This window comes from Ceratosolen solmsi, unplaced genomic scaffold (assembly GCF_000503995.2).
Source record: "Ceratosolen solmsi marchali unplaced genomic scaffold, CerSol_1.0 scaffold26, whole genome shotgun sequence".
NCBI classification, from domain to species: Eukaryota; Metazoa; Arthropoda; class Insecta; order Hymenoptera; family Agaonidae; genus Ceratosolen; species Ceratosolen solmsi.
Window position 1 is genome coordinate 1,473,679 of NW_011948442.1, and position 18,316 is coordinate 1,491,994.

The following is an 18,316-nucleotide window of genomic DNA, read 5'->3' on the forward strand; positions in this document are numbered from 1 at the left end:
GGATTGATTACTAATACTCTTAATTAAATTAAGAACGTAAGTATACTATAAGCATAAGTTTTAAAAAGGAAAAACCACTTGGTTGATTCGCTATGAAGTTAAAATTTTACAAATTTTGGGGTTTTAAATATTTAAAAAATTTTTAAGAATTTACATTAAATATGTTACTTTTAGTACAGTTCTCCAATTTTATAAGTAAAGTTATACAAAGATTGACTTATATTACAAATAAAAAATATCTTGTTTTTTTATATACTTTATAAGAATATTGAATAAAATACATTTATGTGTATATAAAAATTTAGGCAAAATCAAATAATTGAATTCTATAACATTTCGAATGTGAATTCATGTAAATAAAATAATCATTTTTTTAGATTTTTATAGAAAATTATTTCATAGTCTAGTATTTTTATTAGACAGTGTACTACAGTAGTATTTTATATATTTCAAAAATACCGTTGATCTAATTAATGATTATAGTTTCTACCATTTTTTATTTATTTAATTACATATAGTAAAGATTATGGTATAATAATTAATTTTAGCAGTTCTGATAAATAAAATGAACAACAAGAAAGATAAAGTACATATATTTACTGAGTATAAAATTAAGAACAAATTTTATAAATGACAATGAATTGCAAAATAGCAAATTAGGTTTATTTATACATATCTGTAAATAGAATAAGAATGTTATTAATTAAAAATTATCCCTCTGAAGAAAATTATTTTATTTTATTTAATGTTTTGCTTTCTTCTACAATTATATAAATTTATAAATATTTATGTATACAAAGAAAATCTAATAAATTATTATAATTATGTGAGATTTCATTGTGAAAATATAATTTTTTAAATTCTTTAGTATTTCACAATTTAAATATAAAAAAATTTATTAAATGTATAAAATTGAAAAAAAAGAATTAAAATGTAATATTAATAATACACAATTCATTTTTAATTGATTGAAGAGGTTCAGTTTTATATTGAATTTCTTCGTATTACAATTTGTAAGCCAATCAGCTTTAGCCTCGGCAATGGTGCAAGGGTATTTTACTTACGTTAAAAAGAGACGCATTTTCAGAACATGAAAACATTAAATTGCCTTATAAAAAATTTGTATCAACTTTAATACTTTTAGTATTTGATTACATTTTTATTTAATGTATAGTTACAAAATAAATTCTAATAAAAATCGAAGCTTTCAATGTATTATAGTGTAGGTACTATATAAGGTAACTACAATGTTTATTTTCTAAATTTAGGTTAGATATTTTATGAATTTTATAGTTTCTAATTTGTATTTGTATGAGTTTTTCATTTCATAATTTTTATTGTGTATGTAAAACTTATATTTAAAATTTCTGATAATGATAACTGATAACTGAATGTAATTATATTGCAGATTTATTATCAAATATTTATAATTAATTAAGTCATGAGTTTATTCAAATGATATAGTATTAAAGTGAAAATAATCTTGAATAAATTATTTATAGTATTAATACTATTGTAATTTAGAATAAACAGGATTAGTATAAATGGAAAATTTTTATTTAGTTTATAAGTGTTTTATTAACAGCTTCAATTTCTTTCCTACAAATTAATTTTATATCATAATTTAATTTATAATATATACATTTTTCTTACATAAAAAAAATTTAATTGAATAAAAAAAAAGATTTAATCATTGTTAATGTCGGTTAAACTTTTTTTTTGATTTTTAAAATATTCATAACATTCATGTATTTAAAATCATAAAATATAATTTATTTTTAAAATCCTCTTCCAAAAATTTAAAATAATATATTTTATTAATATAATTAATACTGTGGCATTTATAAAATTATCATGAAGACAAAAATTGATGATATAATACAGCTTTAATTCTGTAAATTTGTACTTTAACAATCCTTTATGATTTTTCTGAAAATGTAATGGGAAGATGATTTTTTAAATTAGACAATTAGGCAATTTGTATAAATTATAGATTTTTATAAAAAAAGAATGACTTGATTATATATACAATGCAATATATAATTATAATTTTATTTTTTCTACCAATTTATATTTATTTTATTTGTTGTTTTACATGTACTAGTTAGTATTCAATTCTATAGATTATTATAATTTCTATTTATAACATTTCTAGTTATATTTAATTTTTTTGTAAATATGAAATTATTTGGAAATGAATAAGTCATTAAATTACACAACACCAGTAAATAAAAAATAATACCAGGAGATAAAAATCAATACAAAAAAAGCTAAAATTATAATGAATATACAATGAATGCAATTTTTTGTACATAAATTCTTTTTTATTGATTGAAATAAATATATTACATATATTTTTTAATTATTTTTATACAGTTTGAATCACTAATTTAGTATTTCATTAAGATTCATTCATCTATAGCAGTTTATTTATATATATTAACATAATCAATTTATGTTTTATACAATTTCACAATTTTCAAATGATTTTCTTTTTAATTTTAATATATTATTTTATTTCTTGAATTACAGAAGCAATGCTTTAATATTATAAAAATAAATTTTTTTTATTTCGAAAGAAATGATTTTCATATTTATATACAGATTTTAAATAAGTATATTTAATTTATTTTCAGTTAATTTTATAAAGTATTAAATAACTTTAATAAAATATTAAAAAAATAATTTAAAAAATAATAATTTAAGAAATAAATAATTAATAAATAGCAGTTTTATTATTGGTAAAATGATTATAACAATTAAAAATAAACTAATGAATGCGATATTTTTACTAATATAAAAGTTACTAATATAAAACTAGTTTACTGCAATAGAAATGGATTTGAATTTTTAATGTCAAAGCTAGAAATAAAAATATAAAAAAAAGGAAACAATTATATTTCAAAACTTAAAATCAAAAATGTGAAAGCATGTATTTATTACATGAATTACTGCATTTTATGTTCATTTTGAATATATTATTAGTGTCATTTATAAGAAGTATAAAAATTTTCTAAACTATAATTTGATATTGAAAAAGTACTATTAAAATCTTGGATTCGACATATAATAACTAAGATTTTTCAATTTCATCATAATTCAGTAAATATGAATATATATTTAGAATCAAATATCTTACAAGCTAAGTAGATAACTATTGTTTTAAGTATTGCGAAGGCTCGTAATTATGTTATACATAGATTTATGCATGAGTAACAAAAATAGATATACAAAATAAAATGTTTTTCGCGAATAATCTTTAATGTATGGTAGGTATAATAAAAAAGATATACTTGATAGAGTTCCAAATAAAACGAAAATGGATCTATCATAATCTAGCATAATCTTACTTAAGACTGTTCTCCACGTGCTTGATGAATGTAACTATTTCTATCATAGTGGTACTGAAATTTAGTAAGACCTTGGAAGTATTATCGATAACCATACATATCAATAATATATTTATAAATTTTAATGCTTTCCAAATCCATATATGTATGTAAGGATAATTAATTATTTTTATAGACAATGTAATTATTCGCTGTAATGAATTACACTGTGAATTGTTAATAAAAACTACAAGCTGGTAATGACTTTTGGTCCTTACATATTTAGTTCATATTTTGTGACGAAACTTATTTTATTCCATGCAAGGCATCATGTTCATTACACAAACTTTGTACATAGTTATATCACATGTATAAGAAATTTCTAATTAGGGAGGATATATGATAATAATTATTATCTAGTAGTCGAATTTGGACTATTTGATCCTTACTCCGTTGTTTTACAGTATCTACATATCATTATTAAAGCAACACAAACAAGCACAAAGTATGCATTTGTCAATTGTACGAAGATTTAAATATGAAGTAAATGCTCTTATCTTCAATTTGAGATCACCTGCTTTACTAACTTTAATTCTTCAAAGATGACAGTTTTAGTACATCTGCAATTATATTTGGGGTAAGGAAATCCCATCTATTTCTATTCGACTTAATTTATTACTCCCTCTTCCTTCTCTTCACTAAGATTACCATTCAAAAAAAAAAAATTAAAAAGAAAACTATTAAAATTAGTAAAATGAGATTTTTAAAAGCTTATCCAATTTTTGAAAAAGATTAATGATGAAATTCATATATAGTTTGGAAAATAGAAAAGGAGTATATCCACTATATATCCACTACTTAATATATATTTATATATTTATGTGCGAGATATTAATTTAACCATAACGTGCCGATTTTACTTTTTGGGTACTTTTGATTGAGTTTGCCTGATGAGCATTTTCTTATAAAGTCGTATTTTTACGTTCCCTTTTTTATATTGTATTAAAAAAAATGTTTAAATAAAAACAATCAGAATTATATCAATATGTGTGGGTGTGTGCGGATGCGCGCGCGCGTGTGTGAATGTGTTTATATATTCGATAATTATATACTTTATTATTGCATTAAAGAAAAATATAGATTGAAATGGATAGAACAATAATTGAAATATTAGAACAAGCTGGTAGTCAAGATCCAACGACTCTTAAAATCGCTGAACAAATGCTTAGACAGTGGGAAACACAGTATGGATTTTATACAGCATTATTTGTAAGTTTTCTTCACAATTCATTATATTAAATAATTTCATAAAATGTTAAAATTTAATTCTATATACACAGTAGAAAACTTTTCTAAATAAAGTTAGTTTAATTTGTTATTACAGAAAGTTTTCTCGAACAATTCCTTTACTATCAATGTTAGATGGATAGCTGTGTTATACTTTAAAAATGGAGTTGATAGGTACTGGAGAAAACATGCCCCAGGGTAGATATTAGTATTACTTTGTATTATAAAAAAAAAATATTCATAGATTAATAAAATTTTACAAGTTTGATTGAATTTGTAGCGAAATAGCTTTAGATGAAAAAGAATTCCTACGCCAAGCATTAATAGCTAAATTCGATGAGCCAGTAAATCAATTAGCTATTCAAGTTGCAGTATTAATAGCTAAAATAGCTAGGTAATTGTGCAATTATAATCATAATATAGATATAATATTATGTAATAACTATATATATATATATATATATATATATATATATTATACACATATACTACATTATAGATTCGATTGTCCAAAAGAATGGAATTCATTAGTTCCAACACTTTTAGAAGTAATAAGAGGAAATAACTCACTTGCCCAACATCGAGCTTTATTAACTTTTCATCATGTAATAAAAGCCTTAGCTTCGAAAAGATTAATTGCTGATCGAAGAATTTTTCAAGAATTAACATTGAATATATTTAATTTTATCCTGGACATTTGGAATAATTACACAGAATCTTTTATTTTATTAATACTAAGTGGTGCAAATGACCATCCATTACAAGAGGCAATTCAAAAAGCATTGTTATCCTTAAAAATACTTGGAAAATTAATTATTCATGGATTTCCAAAACCTTCTGAAAATCAAAGAGCTATGCTTTTTTTGAAAATGATTTTTGATCGTATAAGAACTATTCTTGATTGTAGTAAGTAAAACATGTATAATAATCATAATCTATTAAATAATCGAATTTTATAAATGTGTAAATATTGTATGAGGTTTATTTTTCTATCATACATTTTTAAGATTTTATAATTTAAATATACGTGCTTACTACGTTTAATGTAATGTACATGTCAGTTAAGTGTTCTTAATCAAAATTAACTGGTGGGATTAAGATATATTTTCTTTTATTATTTCAAATATTTAAAAGTGAATAAAATATGAGATATTGAAATTATAAACAAAATTTATATATTTTTATTATAATTTTTCTCTGAAGTAATTTTATGTAAAACTATAAAAACTTCAAATTTTATACTTGGAAATTATGATAGCAAATACTTTAATTCATAATAATATTTTATTATTAAAATTTTGTTAGGTAAATAAAATGATTGCATACTAAAAAAAAAATTTTAATTTTACCAGTTTGCTTTCATATTGAAATTTCATGTATATATTATACAATTCTTTCACAAATTTAAGGTATGAAGAATATTTTATATCATATAAAAAAATTTTTTGCAGCCTTTTATTATTTATATATGTGTCAGATATTATATGCATTAACTTAAATTCATTATTAAGTGATCTATGATTTTATACATAATATTTTAATAAATATAAGAAAAGTTATGTATTTTATATTTTATTTATGTCAGTGAAATATTTTTGTAAAATTATTTATTAATAAAAATTACTCTAATCAACTATAGCTTTGCATTTATCAGATATTTGTAACTAAAATCAATCAAACATAATTATTATTTAAAATAATAATAATTTTTAATAATAAATAAATACATTTAATATTTCTCAAACTAAATAAAAAAATGCTCCCGATAATGAATAGATAACGGAAATGTACGCTTCCTAATTAGGCGTTTACATCTTATTCGCTTACATAAAATCGTTAAAATAATCTAATTTAGTAAATACCTTACTATTTTAATATTCGAATACTATAGTATTATAAAATAATGTTTTTTTTAACTTTATACTTTAAAAGTTAAAATAATAATTTTTTCTAGAATTAGTAATGAGCTTCTATTTTGTTTATTCTATTTTGAAATGAAAGTGAAACTGTGAAATTTTAAAATTTAAATTTGAATATGTTTTATACAGACGAAAAGCGGAATTTCATAGAAAACTTACAATTGTTAAATATTAAATCATCTTTTAAGTTTCGTTTTAAAATCTTTGAAAATTTATATTAAATCTGCTCTAAAGTTGTATATTATTAATTTTTACTGTTATTGTATTTTATTTAAAAAATTATTTTTAGCTATTTTTATCTGATATCTCACGGAAATTCATATAGATTTACAAAAATAGATATAAAATATCTTTCAAATCTCATACTAATGTTAATTTTTATACAAACATTTGCGTATTTTAATACTGTTGTACCGTACTGTTCTAAGTGTGACTGATAGTGTTTTAAATGTAATACGCGTAATCGATATATCTCTTTAAAATCGTATTAATTAATTAATATTTATTTATAAGTTTTAATGTACATTATCCTGTTTCAGGAAAAAATTTTATGTCGCGAGGTTTAGAAGTAGAAATATTTGACAAATTTATAATCCATTTAACCAAGATTTTGCAAGGTGTATTGGAGATCCATCCATTTTGTTACGTTGATTTGATTCCAACGACATTAGAATGTTCGGTTTTTTATTGTTTTACTGAAATAGGACAATCACTTGTGTTTGAGAGATTTATTATTCAATGTTTGAACTTATTTAAAGAAATTTTACAAACAAATGTATACAAACCTGCAAAGGTAATACAAGGTATGATATAAAAATAATAATTTATAACAAAAAAAAAAATATTTATACCTACTGTTTAATTAAATGTTATTCCTATAAATTATTTGAATGAATGTTGCTAAATTAAATATTTTATTTCATTTATTTAATATTTCCTTTTTCGTTTCTGGTTTTTAGTTAACTGTTTTAATAATGCAAGCTTGAAATAGGTCAGTATTTCTGTTTTAATTAATAATAATTTAATACATAGATCGATTATTAAGTCGAATATACATTTTGTTAAAAAAAGAAATCTTGTTAGAAAAATGAGTGAATCTATCGATCAAAATCTTTTTATTCTTATTAATGAAAAATCAATTCGTTATAAATAACACTATGTTGTTATAATGTCAGAGAATTGGAAATAAATAATTTATTACTATTCGAATATGTCAGATAAAAATTTCCATATAAATTATATAATTAATAATTGTAGTATATTAATATACTAAGATATATGTCTAAAAGAAAAAGTGATATATTTAGTTAATTACAGGATTAAATATATTAAAATTACTGAATGTATTATATAACTGTCTAAATTAAAACTTATAACTGTTAATGAATCTCAAAATTATAATATATTTTATTATTGTCTAAAATATTACAACTATCTTATATTTTAATACTATAACAAAATTATTTTTGTATAAAACATACTCATTCATAAATTGTAATGTTTTTCTTTTTATTTATTATAAAATTATATTAAGGTGCTATAAATTTTGCATAATTTCATAAATAATAAAGAAATAAGAAAGCTAATATAAAGAAATTGAATATACTCAAAAAAGGATAAAGTATAGGGAGTTAAATTTTACATATTTTAAGGGAAAATCTGAAGAAAAAAATTATATTTTTTTGAAGGATTTTGATAAAAAAAATTTTTATTTTGTCCAACATTCGTGTTTCAGTAAATAAAACATATAGGTTTTCTAGAGTATATAATACGGAATATTCAAAATATATTACAAGTAGAAACAACAATTCAACCAATATAAAATGATTTTCGATAATGCTTTATACAATAGTTGTACAAAATACACCAAGAATGTTGAAAAAAAAACGTAGTCTAAATACAATAAGAACGAACGCGTATATTATTGAAGATATAAAAAAGATATGACGTTTTATCTCAAAAGGCTTAATAGAAAATAGATACACTGCTATTTTTGTTTTTACTTAAATCTGGGCGCATCTATAAGTCTTTACTTATATCCTGTGTATATTTTGGAGATTTGAAACATTTACCATCAACCTTTACAGCGAATCAATATATATAATTTTATTATTTTAATCGTAAATAAAATATCGAAAAAAATTTAAACTCTTAAAACACTGCTCTCGTAATATATTCAATCTAATTCAATTTTTTTCGCATATTTTTTAATTAAAGAATAAGATCTATCTTTTAATTTTGAAAATCTTAAAACTATAAAATAATACTGAATTAAAATAGAAAATATTTTTTCAGTTGACTTAAATGTGTTCATGTTTCTTAACGTTGATTCTAATCCTTGATTATTTGAATAACGTAAATGTTTAAAGATTATTTTAAATTAATTTATTTTCTAATATTTTGTTACACAACTTTTTTACAGTTCAATATTTGAAACCAAACTTTTTATTTTTTTAAATTCTTAATTTTAATATCAAATTTAATACAAACCGTTAAGATTTTTTCCATAGCTCAACTAAATATATATTTTATGAATATTTCAATTCATTGTGAAATCGGTTTAATTGAAGTTTTTAAATTAATTCGAAGTAAATTATAAATCATGGATACTAACTAATTTACAGTCAACATCGCATATTTATCGAAATTTATCACAAACATCAATCAATTATATTTTACCTTATAACATTATGGTATAGTTATATTTTTATTTACTATCTTTAATGACATTAAGCAACATAAATAGTGAGAAAGATAGAAGTTCAAATTAGGTAAATCTAGTATATATTTTTTAAGATGTATTTATAAACATAAATGAAAGGGAATGATAATACGAAATTAACGAAAATAATATGTTGATAAAAGATTTTTCTTTTATTCTCGAAACCTTAATATAAAGTATAACATTTATTTACTTTTGTCTATGTTTATTGTATATTGAAATTATGAAAACAATATTTTTACATAATTTTACATTTAAGATTAAGTTTCCTCAACTACTAATTTAAAACTATTACTTTGTAAAAATATTTTATTTATATATTTTCTAATTTTTAATATTTCAAAAAGTTATTTTAGCTCTATTTTAAATAACTTTAATAAATTATGAATTTAAAATTGACAATATTTTATATTATTTACATTGAAGTGAATAAAACTTTATTTTCAAATAAAAAATTATTTAATAATATTAACATATAAAACAAATGCAAATTTTTACAGAAACAAAGAATTTACTTACGTTGAGAGCACATCAACTTAAACAAGAATTTTTCACCTTACAAATATTAAAGGAAATCTGTATACGATTAGTAACGCATTATTTTGTTTTAACATCTTCAGATCTAGAAATTTGGAATACTGATCCAGAAAATTTTGGTTTGTTTATTAAAGATTTTATTATTTGTAATTATGTAACCATTAATTTAATTTTTATTTCAAGGATTTGATGATTGCGGTGAATCATGGAAATATAGTTTACGGGTAATTATTTTATTTTTAAAGTCATTGATTTCTAAATACAATATAATTAATTTTTAGCCATGTACGGAGTCGGTATTTCTCGCACTTTTACATCAATTTAAGGATATTTTTTCTAATGTATTAGTTGAACTTATGCAAAAGCATTATCAACCAGTTCATCCCAATGATTTTCGTGGTATTTTGTTAAAAGATGCAGTATATAATGCTGTTGGATTAGCTGGATTTGATTTGTATGATGAAGTAAATTTTGATCAATGGTTTTCTACGACGTTAAAATTAGAATTAAATGATAAAAGTAATAATTATAGAATAATTCGTCGACGTGTCTGTTGGCTCATTGGTCGTTGGACGGGTGAGTAGTTTTTTAATATATAAAATATAATTCAATATATTTTAGTGTTTGAAAATAAATTTGATGTAATATGTGATATCAAAACATGCTTTCAAATCAGTCGTTTTCCTCTTTCCTTTCTTGTGCATCTTACTGTAAGAGTAACCATGCATGTGTGTGTAAAAAAAGAATTTTGTGATATACGTAATTGCTAATTATAATAATTTATAAAAGTAAAACTAAAAAGTAGTAATATTTATAGATCACTGAAAATATTAAAGAAAATCGAAAACTATTGTAAAGTTGTAAAAACCTACGTAATGATATGGATTAATATACAGAATAATTATACATTTAACAATTCTGAGTTATATTTTTATTATTTATTTATAAAATTGCATTCTACTTTTATACAAGATATATTTCATAACAAAACAAATACAATATATAGCATCGAACAGAATTATAAGTTTCTAGTATAAGTACTTGCAAATAATTAGGTTTTATATAGATAATAAGCATGTCTGCAATGTTATTGAAACATATGTAGATTTTTCATGCTCCAAACATGTAAAGCAATACTAGAGATTGTTTTAAAAAATTGTAGCGAAAGTATGTTGATTTTTACAATGGTCAATTAATAAAAGCAAAGTATCAATTTTTCGATACAATATTAAATTTAAACGTTGTAGAACATATATTTTAACTCGCAGTTCTGTTGTAAAACTATTCTAATATTAATCTAAATATGTTTCTTTCATTACTGAACACAGTTTTATTATTTTATTTTATTATTTAGATATAATTAAATTTACTATACAACCTTATCCCGATTCATTTACTATTCAGTTGATTGATGATATGTATTCATTAGTTAAATTATAAAGATTATAGCAGTATAGTAGTAATATCGTAATATAATATAAAAAATATTTAAGTAATTTATTTTAAGGTGTCAAGTTGTCTGCAGAATATAGACCAGAATTGTATAATTTAATGGCTCAAGCTTTACGTCCAGATGAAGATCTTGGTGTTCGATTAGCTGCCAGTGATGCATTAAAACTTGCAATCGATGATTTTCAATTTAACACAGATGATTTCATTCCATATTTAGAACGGATCTTTTCTCTATTATTTTGTCTTCTCAAAGAAGTTAATGAGTGTGATACAAAGGCATGTATCATATTTAAACAAAATTTATTCATAAACTAAAATTGATAGATTTTTATTCGGTTTTTAGATGAGAGTTTTATATGTTTTATCTTTTATGATTGAAAGAGTTGGAAATGGAATTAAACCACATATTTCATCGCTTAATGCATATTTACCAGAGTTATGGCAAGAATCAAAAAATCATAATATGTTAAGATGTGCTATTTTGTCTACTCTTGTTCATTTAGAAATAGCTCTTGGTTCAGATAGTATAATGTTACAACCTTTGGTCATTAAAGTTATAGAATTAAGTTGTGATATGAATCAAGAGGAATACATTTATTTATTAGAAGATGGTTTAGAATTATGGCAAGCGCTTTTGCAAAACACTCCTTACCAAACTCCTGCTATTATGGAACTTTTTAAGAAATTGCCGGCTCTATTAGGTTAGTTATTTAAAATAATTTTCAATTTTATATAATACATATAATGACATATTATTTAGTCAATATATAAACATATATATATATCCTAAATATAAAAAAAAGTATATAATTTCTCGGATACATCCATAGACTTTTAGATGTTTATGTTTTTGTATGGTTTATAAGTTAAATGAAATGGTATTCTTTAAAAAGTATTTGGACCATAGCATTTATCTTAAAAAATAATAAAATAAATATAACTTATATTCTCTTGATTTAAAAATTGACAAAAAATATATTACATTCTTTTTTTAATATTTAAGTTAATTTACTTTTTGATGATCAGTAGATATTCAAATTTTATTATCGTTTGTGAATATTCACGATTACAATAAATATATATAGAAACTCAATGGCTATTCCTCTCTTGTTTTGTAACTAAAATGTTTATTACCTAAAAATATTTTAATTATAAAACACTGACCGTTGCTGTTTTAAACAATTTAAGTTAATTATTATTTACTTCCTGCCATAATTAATATCAATACCCTAAATTAATTTCCTACATAATTTAAATATATTTTATTACTATTCTATACTTTACTATTAGTATATTCAATCTTTATTCAAATTATTTTTCAGTATAATATAAATTTCAAGTCATATTTTGACAGAATCAAAAGGCTGTATTTAATATATATTTTCTCCATCAAGTTTTGATCTAAATTTATCAAATAAAAATACTTATTACTTCCTAGTCTCTGATAATTTTCTCTATTTTTTTAATTAAATATATGAATTTTACGAATCAAGTGCATTTGTTAAAATATATTGAATTACGTAATTTTATTTATTATTATTCGATTAATATGTAATAATTTAAAATATAAATCAGTATTTACATATTATTAATTAAATAAAAATAATTTATTTTATATTTTAAGCAAATATGTAATGCTAAATTGAATGTGTTATACAATGCCTTGTTATATAAATGAAATTTGTTTATTCTATCTGCTTTAAATTAGAAATTTATTTCAACTTTGTAGATATAAAGTTAAAATTAGAATATTCGATTATATTTGAACTAATGATTTATTTTATATTAATATTACATCAAGGTATTTTATATAATAGAATCGTCGACAGAAAATTTAAAATTATGCGTATACATTACCGAAGCTTATGTTTTATTGAATCCCGAAGAACTTATGTGTGAAAGAGGATCTGGAATTGTAGAATCATTTAAATCCATAATAGGAGATCTTCGTTCTGACGGCATCATAATCGTTATGCAACTGTTAGAGTTATGTCTTATAACAGCTCCTCAAAGTGGATCACAATTTATCAAACCCTTACTTTTAAAAATATTCGAGTAAGTATGGTTTATCTCTTTAAATTAAATTTATGCAAGTTTTCATTAAAACATTCTTTAAAATGCAGCAGGAAGTATTATATTGAATGTCCATATACAATATATTTGTACATTGAATTTTAACATGCTGATTGAAATATGCCAATGCATTTATTTGAGTTATACATAATTTTTTTTAATTTTTTGTATTGTATTCTTACCATTTTTAATTTGCATTTTTCTTGTTAGTACTGACGTATGCTACTTTTAAATTGAATACTCTTTCAACTTTATAAAAATAATGTATCAATTTCAGTTTAAATAGATCTGTAAACATTAATAGTTGGCATTTATTCATTATAATTTTAAAAACTTTGTCTAGATAATTTTTATTTTTACTTTAAAACAAAAATCTGTAAATATGAAACAAAAAATTAATTATAATATAAAAAAAATATATGTAAAAATAAATGTAAAAATGTAAATATATACAAAAAAATATGTAAAATAAAATATAAGTATATAATAAAATCTTATACAATACTTTTAACAAGTGATAATTAGTTATCAAGATTCATAGAATTTTAAACAAATAAAAAGTTTTAATAGTTTACATTATGTTCGGAAGATTTCCAAATCTTTGGCAGCAGCATGATTTTCATAAATCTCTTGTTTCAATATTAACAAGAAACTACAAGGACTTTTAAAGTATGGTACACAAAAAGAAAAAATATTAATTTATCCAAACCTAACATACTTAATTGCGTCACCAAATTGTAAAAACTTTTTTGGAATGGTTATTGACTTTTTTTTATAGTTTTGTAATTGTGCAAAATAAATATTTTGATCTCACCATGAAAATACACGTACACATTGATGTTATTAGATTAGAATCATTTTACAGTACGTAACAATCACACTTGTTCAAATAAAAAATGACGATATTCCGATATGAAGATATAGAAGTTAAACTACTTTTAAAAAATTATCTCTTCTAATTCGTATTATTTTATATAAAGTATTCTATTTGGTTATTACATAAGATGATACATGATTATAATTACCTTAATCGTTACAATTTTATTTTACTATATTTTAATTAAGATTCGCTTATAATTTTCTGATGAACTTTGCTTTAAATTTAAAAAATAAATGACAATTCATAATATCAAGAGTAAAATTAAAATATATAAAATAAATAAACGGTAAAATTTTTAATTAATAAAAAATATACTAATAATTTATGTAATAATAATTATAAATAAATAAATAAAATAAATAATTATTAAATTAAACTAAAATTAATTATATAATAAAAATTTTATTTTTATTATATAATCACATACAATTTTAATTAGAAATTCAATTACAGTTGAGAAGCATATTTCATAAAAGTATTTGTTATTAATAGTAATAAATATAATATATAAATAAATATTAATATTCTGTAACTACAGTTCTTAAATAAATCAAATATAGTTTTTAATAATTTTAAAATATATTTTTAATTTATATATATTATTTAAATTATATAATTGATTATAAAATTTGTATCATATTACAATGATTTAGAACTTAAATAATAATTACATAGACTAAATTTTTGTTTTAACATAAAACCATTCGGTATTCAAATATGAGCATATATCATGTTTTATAGTAATTAAAATATACTCGTAGTTTGTTTATATAAAAATTATAAGCGTGCAAGCATTAACGCATTAATACTCAGTTAAAAAGTTATAATTTAAATATTTAAATAATAAATATATTGAGAAATCGTGATCTTATCGCATGAATTTTGTGTATTATTCATTTTTGTCTTCAATTTTTCTATGTTGCTCAATATGTATTCGACTTAAATAAATATATTATTTTTACAACGCTAAGAATTTTTTAAGATAATATAGATTATATTTCGACATATTATTTCTTTTCTTTAAATTGATATTTATACGTACTATTTCTCATCTTCACTGAAGATGAATTTAATTTTTTAGTCTTTAATCTAGATGTAATTATAATAGAATAGTAAAAAAAAAGTTGTAATTAATAATCAAGCTAGATTATATAAATAATATGTAATTGACATGGTGCAATGTGTACAATATAAATAAAAAAATGTAATAAATATTTTATACTATGTTACGTTCAATGATATTTTTCAATTTTAAATTGATTATACTTGATAATGTATTTATAATCATCTATTGATAAATTAGTTAATTAATATTATTACAAATTATTTTTATAAAAGTTAGTTAGAAATTTGCTACATTATATACAAAATATAAATATTTTAACATAGAACGAATAATTATTATGTGATATTGATAAATTTATATCATTGAAAATGTATACTTCTTAACTAATATTAAATGAAATGTAGCTTTTAATTATAATATTTAAATACGAGACTACGACTTTAAATCGATATACAATATATTGAACAGTAATTGAAAGTTAATCAATTTTAGGAGCGTTTATGAAGGTGATGAGTATCCAATGGTATGGACTGCGTATTTAACAATCGTTGCTCGTATACTATTAAATTCACGAGATATTTTTATTCAGGTATTTATTCTTGAAATTGTACTTAATGCGTCAACTTTATATTTAATATATAGTTCATTTTTAATTATGTAGATAATTAAAGAATTATCAAAGCGATTGGGTCAAGAATTTAAAGAAGATTTCGTTTTTGCTCAAGTAATTAATTCTTATATTGATCATATGCCCTTAGTTACACAACACAAAGAAAAAAAATTATTGGCTCTTGCATTGTGTTCACTTTTGGATGTTAACAGTCCTTCAGCAATTTTTAAAAAATTTCCTCAAATAATTCTGAATATTGTTGAAACACTAAATGATATAACCAAAATTAATGATATGGGTTGCTCTACCGAGTAAGAATAAAATTTTACAGCTTTTTTTATTTTTTAGATTTTATTAAATGCATGAAATTTTTTTACTTTTAACTTTTAAAGCTCATTGATGATTGACCACCATCACAGTCCATCTCAATTTGAAGATGTAGGATATGAAACAGAACATTCACTTCGAAAGAGAAGGGTAACTTTTAACGATCCAGTACATTGTATTGTTTTATCAGAACTACTTCAAAATCAAGTCAGTATAAAAATAATTTAACATAATTGTTTCTGATGTAAAATATTTACTATATTTTAGTTATCTGATCTACGAAAATTACTAGGAGATGAACAGTTTAAATTAATGATGCTAGAAATAAACCCGGATCTAGATCAACAACTTAAAGAATATATATCCATTTGAAAGATAAAAATATTTATAACATAATTATTACATGTAAAATATTTTAATTGAAAAAAACTTATACTAACATAATGTTATATAAATAATGATGGACTAAATGTATAATATTTATAATAATTTTGCTTTATTGCTTAGTTTCAAGATGCATCTACTTATTTTTTGGCATGAAATTCGATTTCTAGAGTGTTAAAAAAATCAGTTCTGAGTAAAATACTTTGATCAATGTAATCCAATCGAATTTAATAAAAAATTACTTTTTAAAATAACGAATGATTTTTACTATAATAATCTCATAGCAAATGAATACATTCTTTTCTTATAATCGCATTTACTTTGTTTAACAACTTAATTATCAACTCAGGTGAGTTTTTCCGATTTATAATAATAAATAAATTATAACCAAATAAATGTATTAGCTATTGTAACAGTAAGTTTATAATGTATTTAAATTCTATTTTTATAAAACATTTAAAATTTTAAAATAATAAAATCAAATTATAAAATGAATATTAATGGAATAATTTAATATCAAATTTTAATAATAAATTACTAATTAACATTTTTATGTAATTACTATATTTAAAATTAACCTAAAAGAATGAATATATTCAAAAAATTAACTTCTTCAATTTAATGAATTTCAAAAACTAGAGAAAATCGAGACAATGTAAATTCGTAGATCGATCTGTGAACTATATTGAATTGAAGTGATTATGTATTATAACTATATATTTAAAAAATATATACAAATGCATCTATTTGATATATTTACATATGAATTGATATAAATTATATGATTCGCAAATAATATAAGTAAAATGAAATAAAATCAATATATAAATGTTATAAATAATGTATTTAACTGTAACATTAATGAACCTTTCTTGAATTTATATATGCGTTTATATATATATTTATATATATGTTATAGAAAATATATATTCTATTCGTAAAATGATTTATTTGAAAAAACACGGAAGCCTATAAGCATTTTGAAACATTAATTCCCGGTAAATATGAAAACGATTAAAATATTTTATAACTAATTTATAAATAAACAAATAATTAAGATATAACATTCTCGTATTAAATATAATATTAAGATAAATAATACATGGAATAAATCTTCAATTAATATATACACTATTCAATAATTAGAACCACATTATAATATTACAATAAGTTACAATATTTTAATTTTGTTCTAATTATGAGAGAAATATTTTTTCATTGTTATGAAATAAAATCTGATTATATTAATTAAAAGGTCTTATTTATATAGACTAAGTAAATAATAAGTAAATAAATTTGAAAGGAATCAATGTTAGAAAAAAATGTTAAAACTATTAAAATCTTTAATTAAAACAGCGTCAACTTTGATTAGGATTGAAGTATGAAATACAATTAGAATTTTAAGTATAAACACTATTAAATATAACAAATTAAAAAATAATTTCATATTACATTAAATATGGTCATTTTATTATTTTTTTTTTTTTTTGTAAATGACAAGCAATATTATAATTAGTAATTGTAATATTGATATTATAATAGTAATTGGACATATTTTTAAATCTGATATTTGTCTGATATTTGTAAAATAAGTTATAAACCATTCTATAAATCCTTTTATTTCGCAGGGATCTATATGTATTTTAAATTGGTTTTCTTGCTTACATAGGTATTTTTTCAGTAGATTATAAAAGCTATTGTCTACCTGAATTGTAAGCTATAAAATAAAT

At 20.7% G+C, this 18,316-nt stretch overlaps 1 protein-coding gene across 5 annotated transcripts; it reads left to right on the forward strand.

Annotated features, from left to right (window-relative positions):
- The first annotated feature begins 1,095 nt into the window (after positions 1-1,095).
- Positions 1,096-16,615, forward strand: Impbeta11 (importin beta11). Of its 5 annotated transcripts, none has more exons than XM_011504052.1 (17): positions 1,096-1,238; positions 3,899-3,966; positions 4,460-4,598; positions 4,714-4,814; positions 4,897-5,010; positions 5,116-5,522; positions 7,075-7,338; positions 9,758-9,913; positions 9,978-10,018; positions 10,076-10,370; positions 11,302-11,522; positions 11,590-11,947; positions 13,064-13,301; positions 15,758-15,854; positions 15,927-16,186; positions 16,268-16,352; positions 16,470-16,615. In XM_011504052.1, exons 3-17 carry the CDS (start codon positions 4,476-4,478, stop codon positions 16,572-16,574), a joined length of 2,865 nt encoding a protein of 954 aa, XP_011502354.1. In that variant the 5' UTR covers positions 1,096-1,238; positions 3,899-3,966; positions 4,460-4,475; the 3' UTR covers positions 16,575-16,615. The 5 variants fall into 5 exon arrangements, with proteins under 5 accessions (XP_011502354.1, XP_011502355.1, XP_011502351.1 ...); XM_011504049.1 differs by having other exon boundaries at positions 1,136-1,238; positions 16,268-16,409; XM_011504050.1 differs by lacking the exon at positions 1,096-1,238 and adding an exon at positions 3,568-3,834 and having other exon boundaries at positions 16,268-16,409.
- Positions 16,616-18,316: the final 1,701 nt, after the last annotated feature.

Bases quoted from the DNA above. Each gene is read 5' to 3' on its own strand.
- Impbeta11 (XM_011504049.1), top strand. From the start codon at position 4,476: ATGGATAGAACAATAATTGAAATATTAGAACAAGCTGGTAGTCAAGAT. The intron at 10,019-10,075 runs GTAATTATTTTA...ATTAATTTTTAG, and splicing joins CATGGAAATATAGTTTACGG to CCATGTACGGAGTCGGTATT. The intron at 16,187-16,267 runs GTAAGAATAAAA...TAACTTTTAAAG, and splicing joins GATATGGGTTGCTCTACCGA to CTCATTGATGATTGACCACC.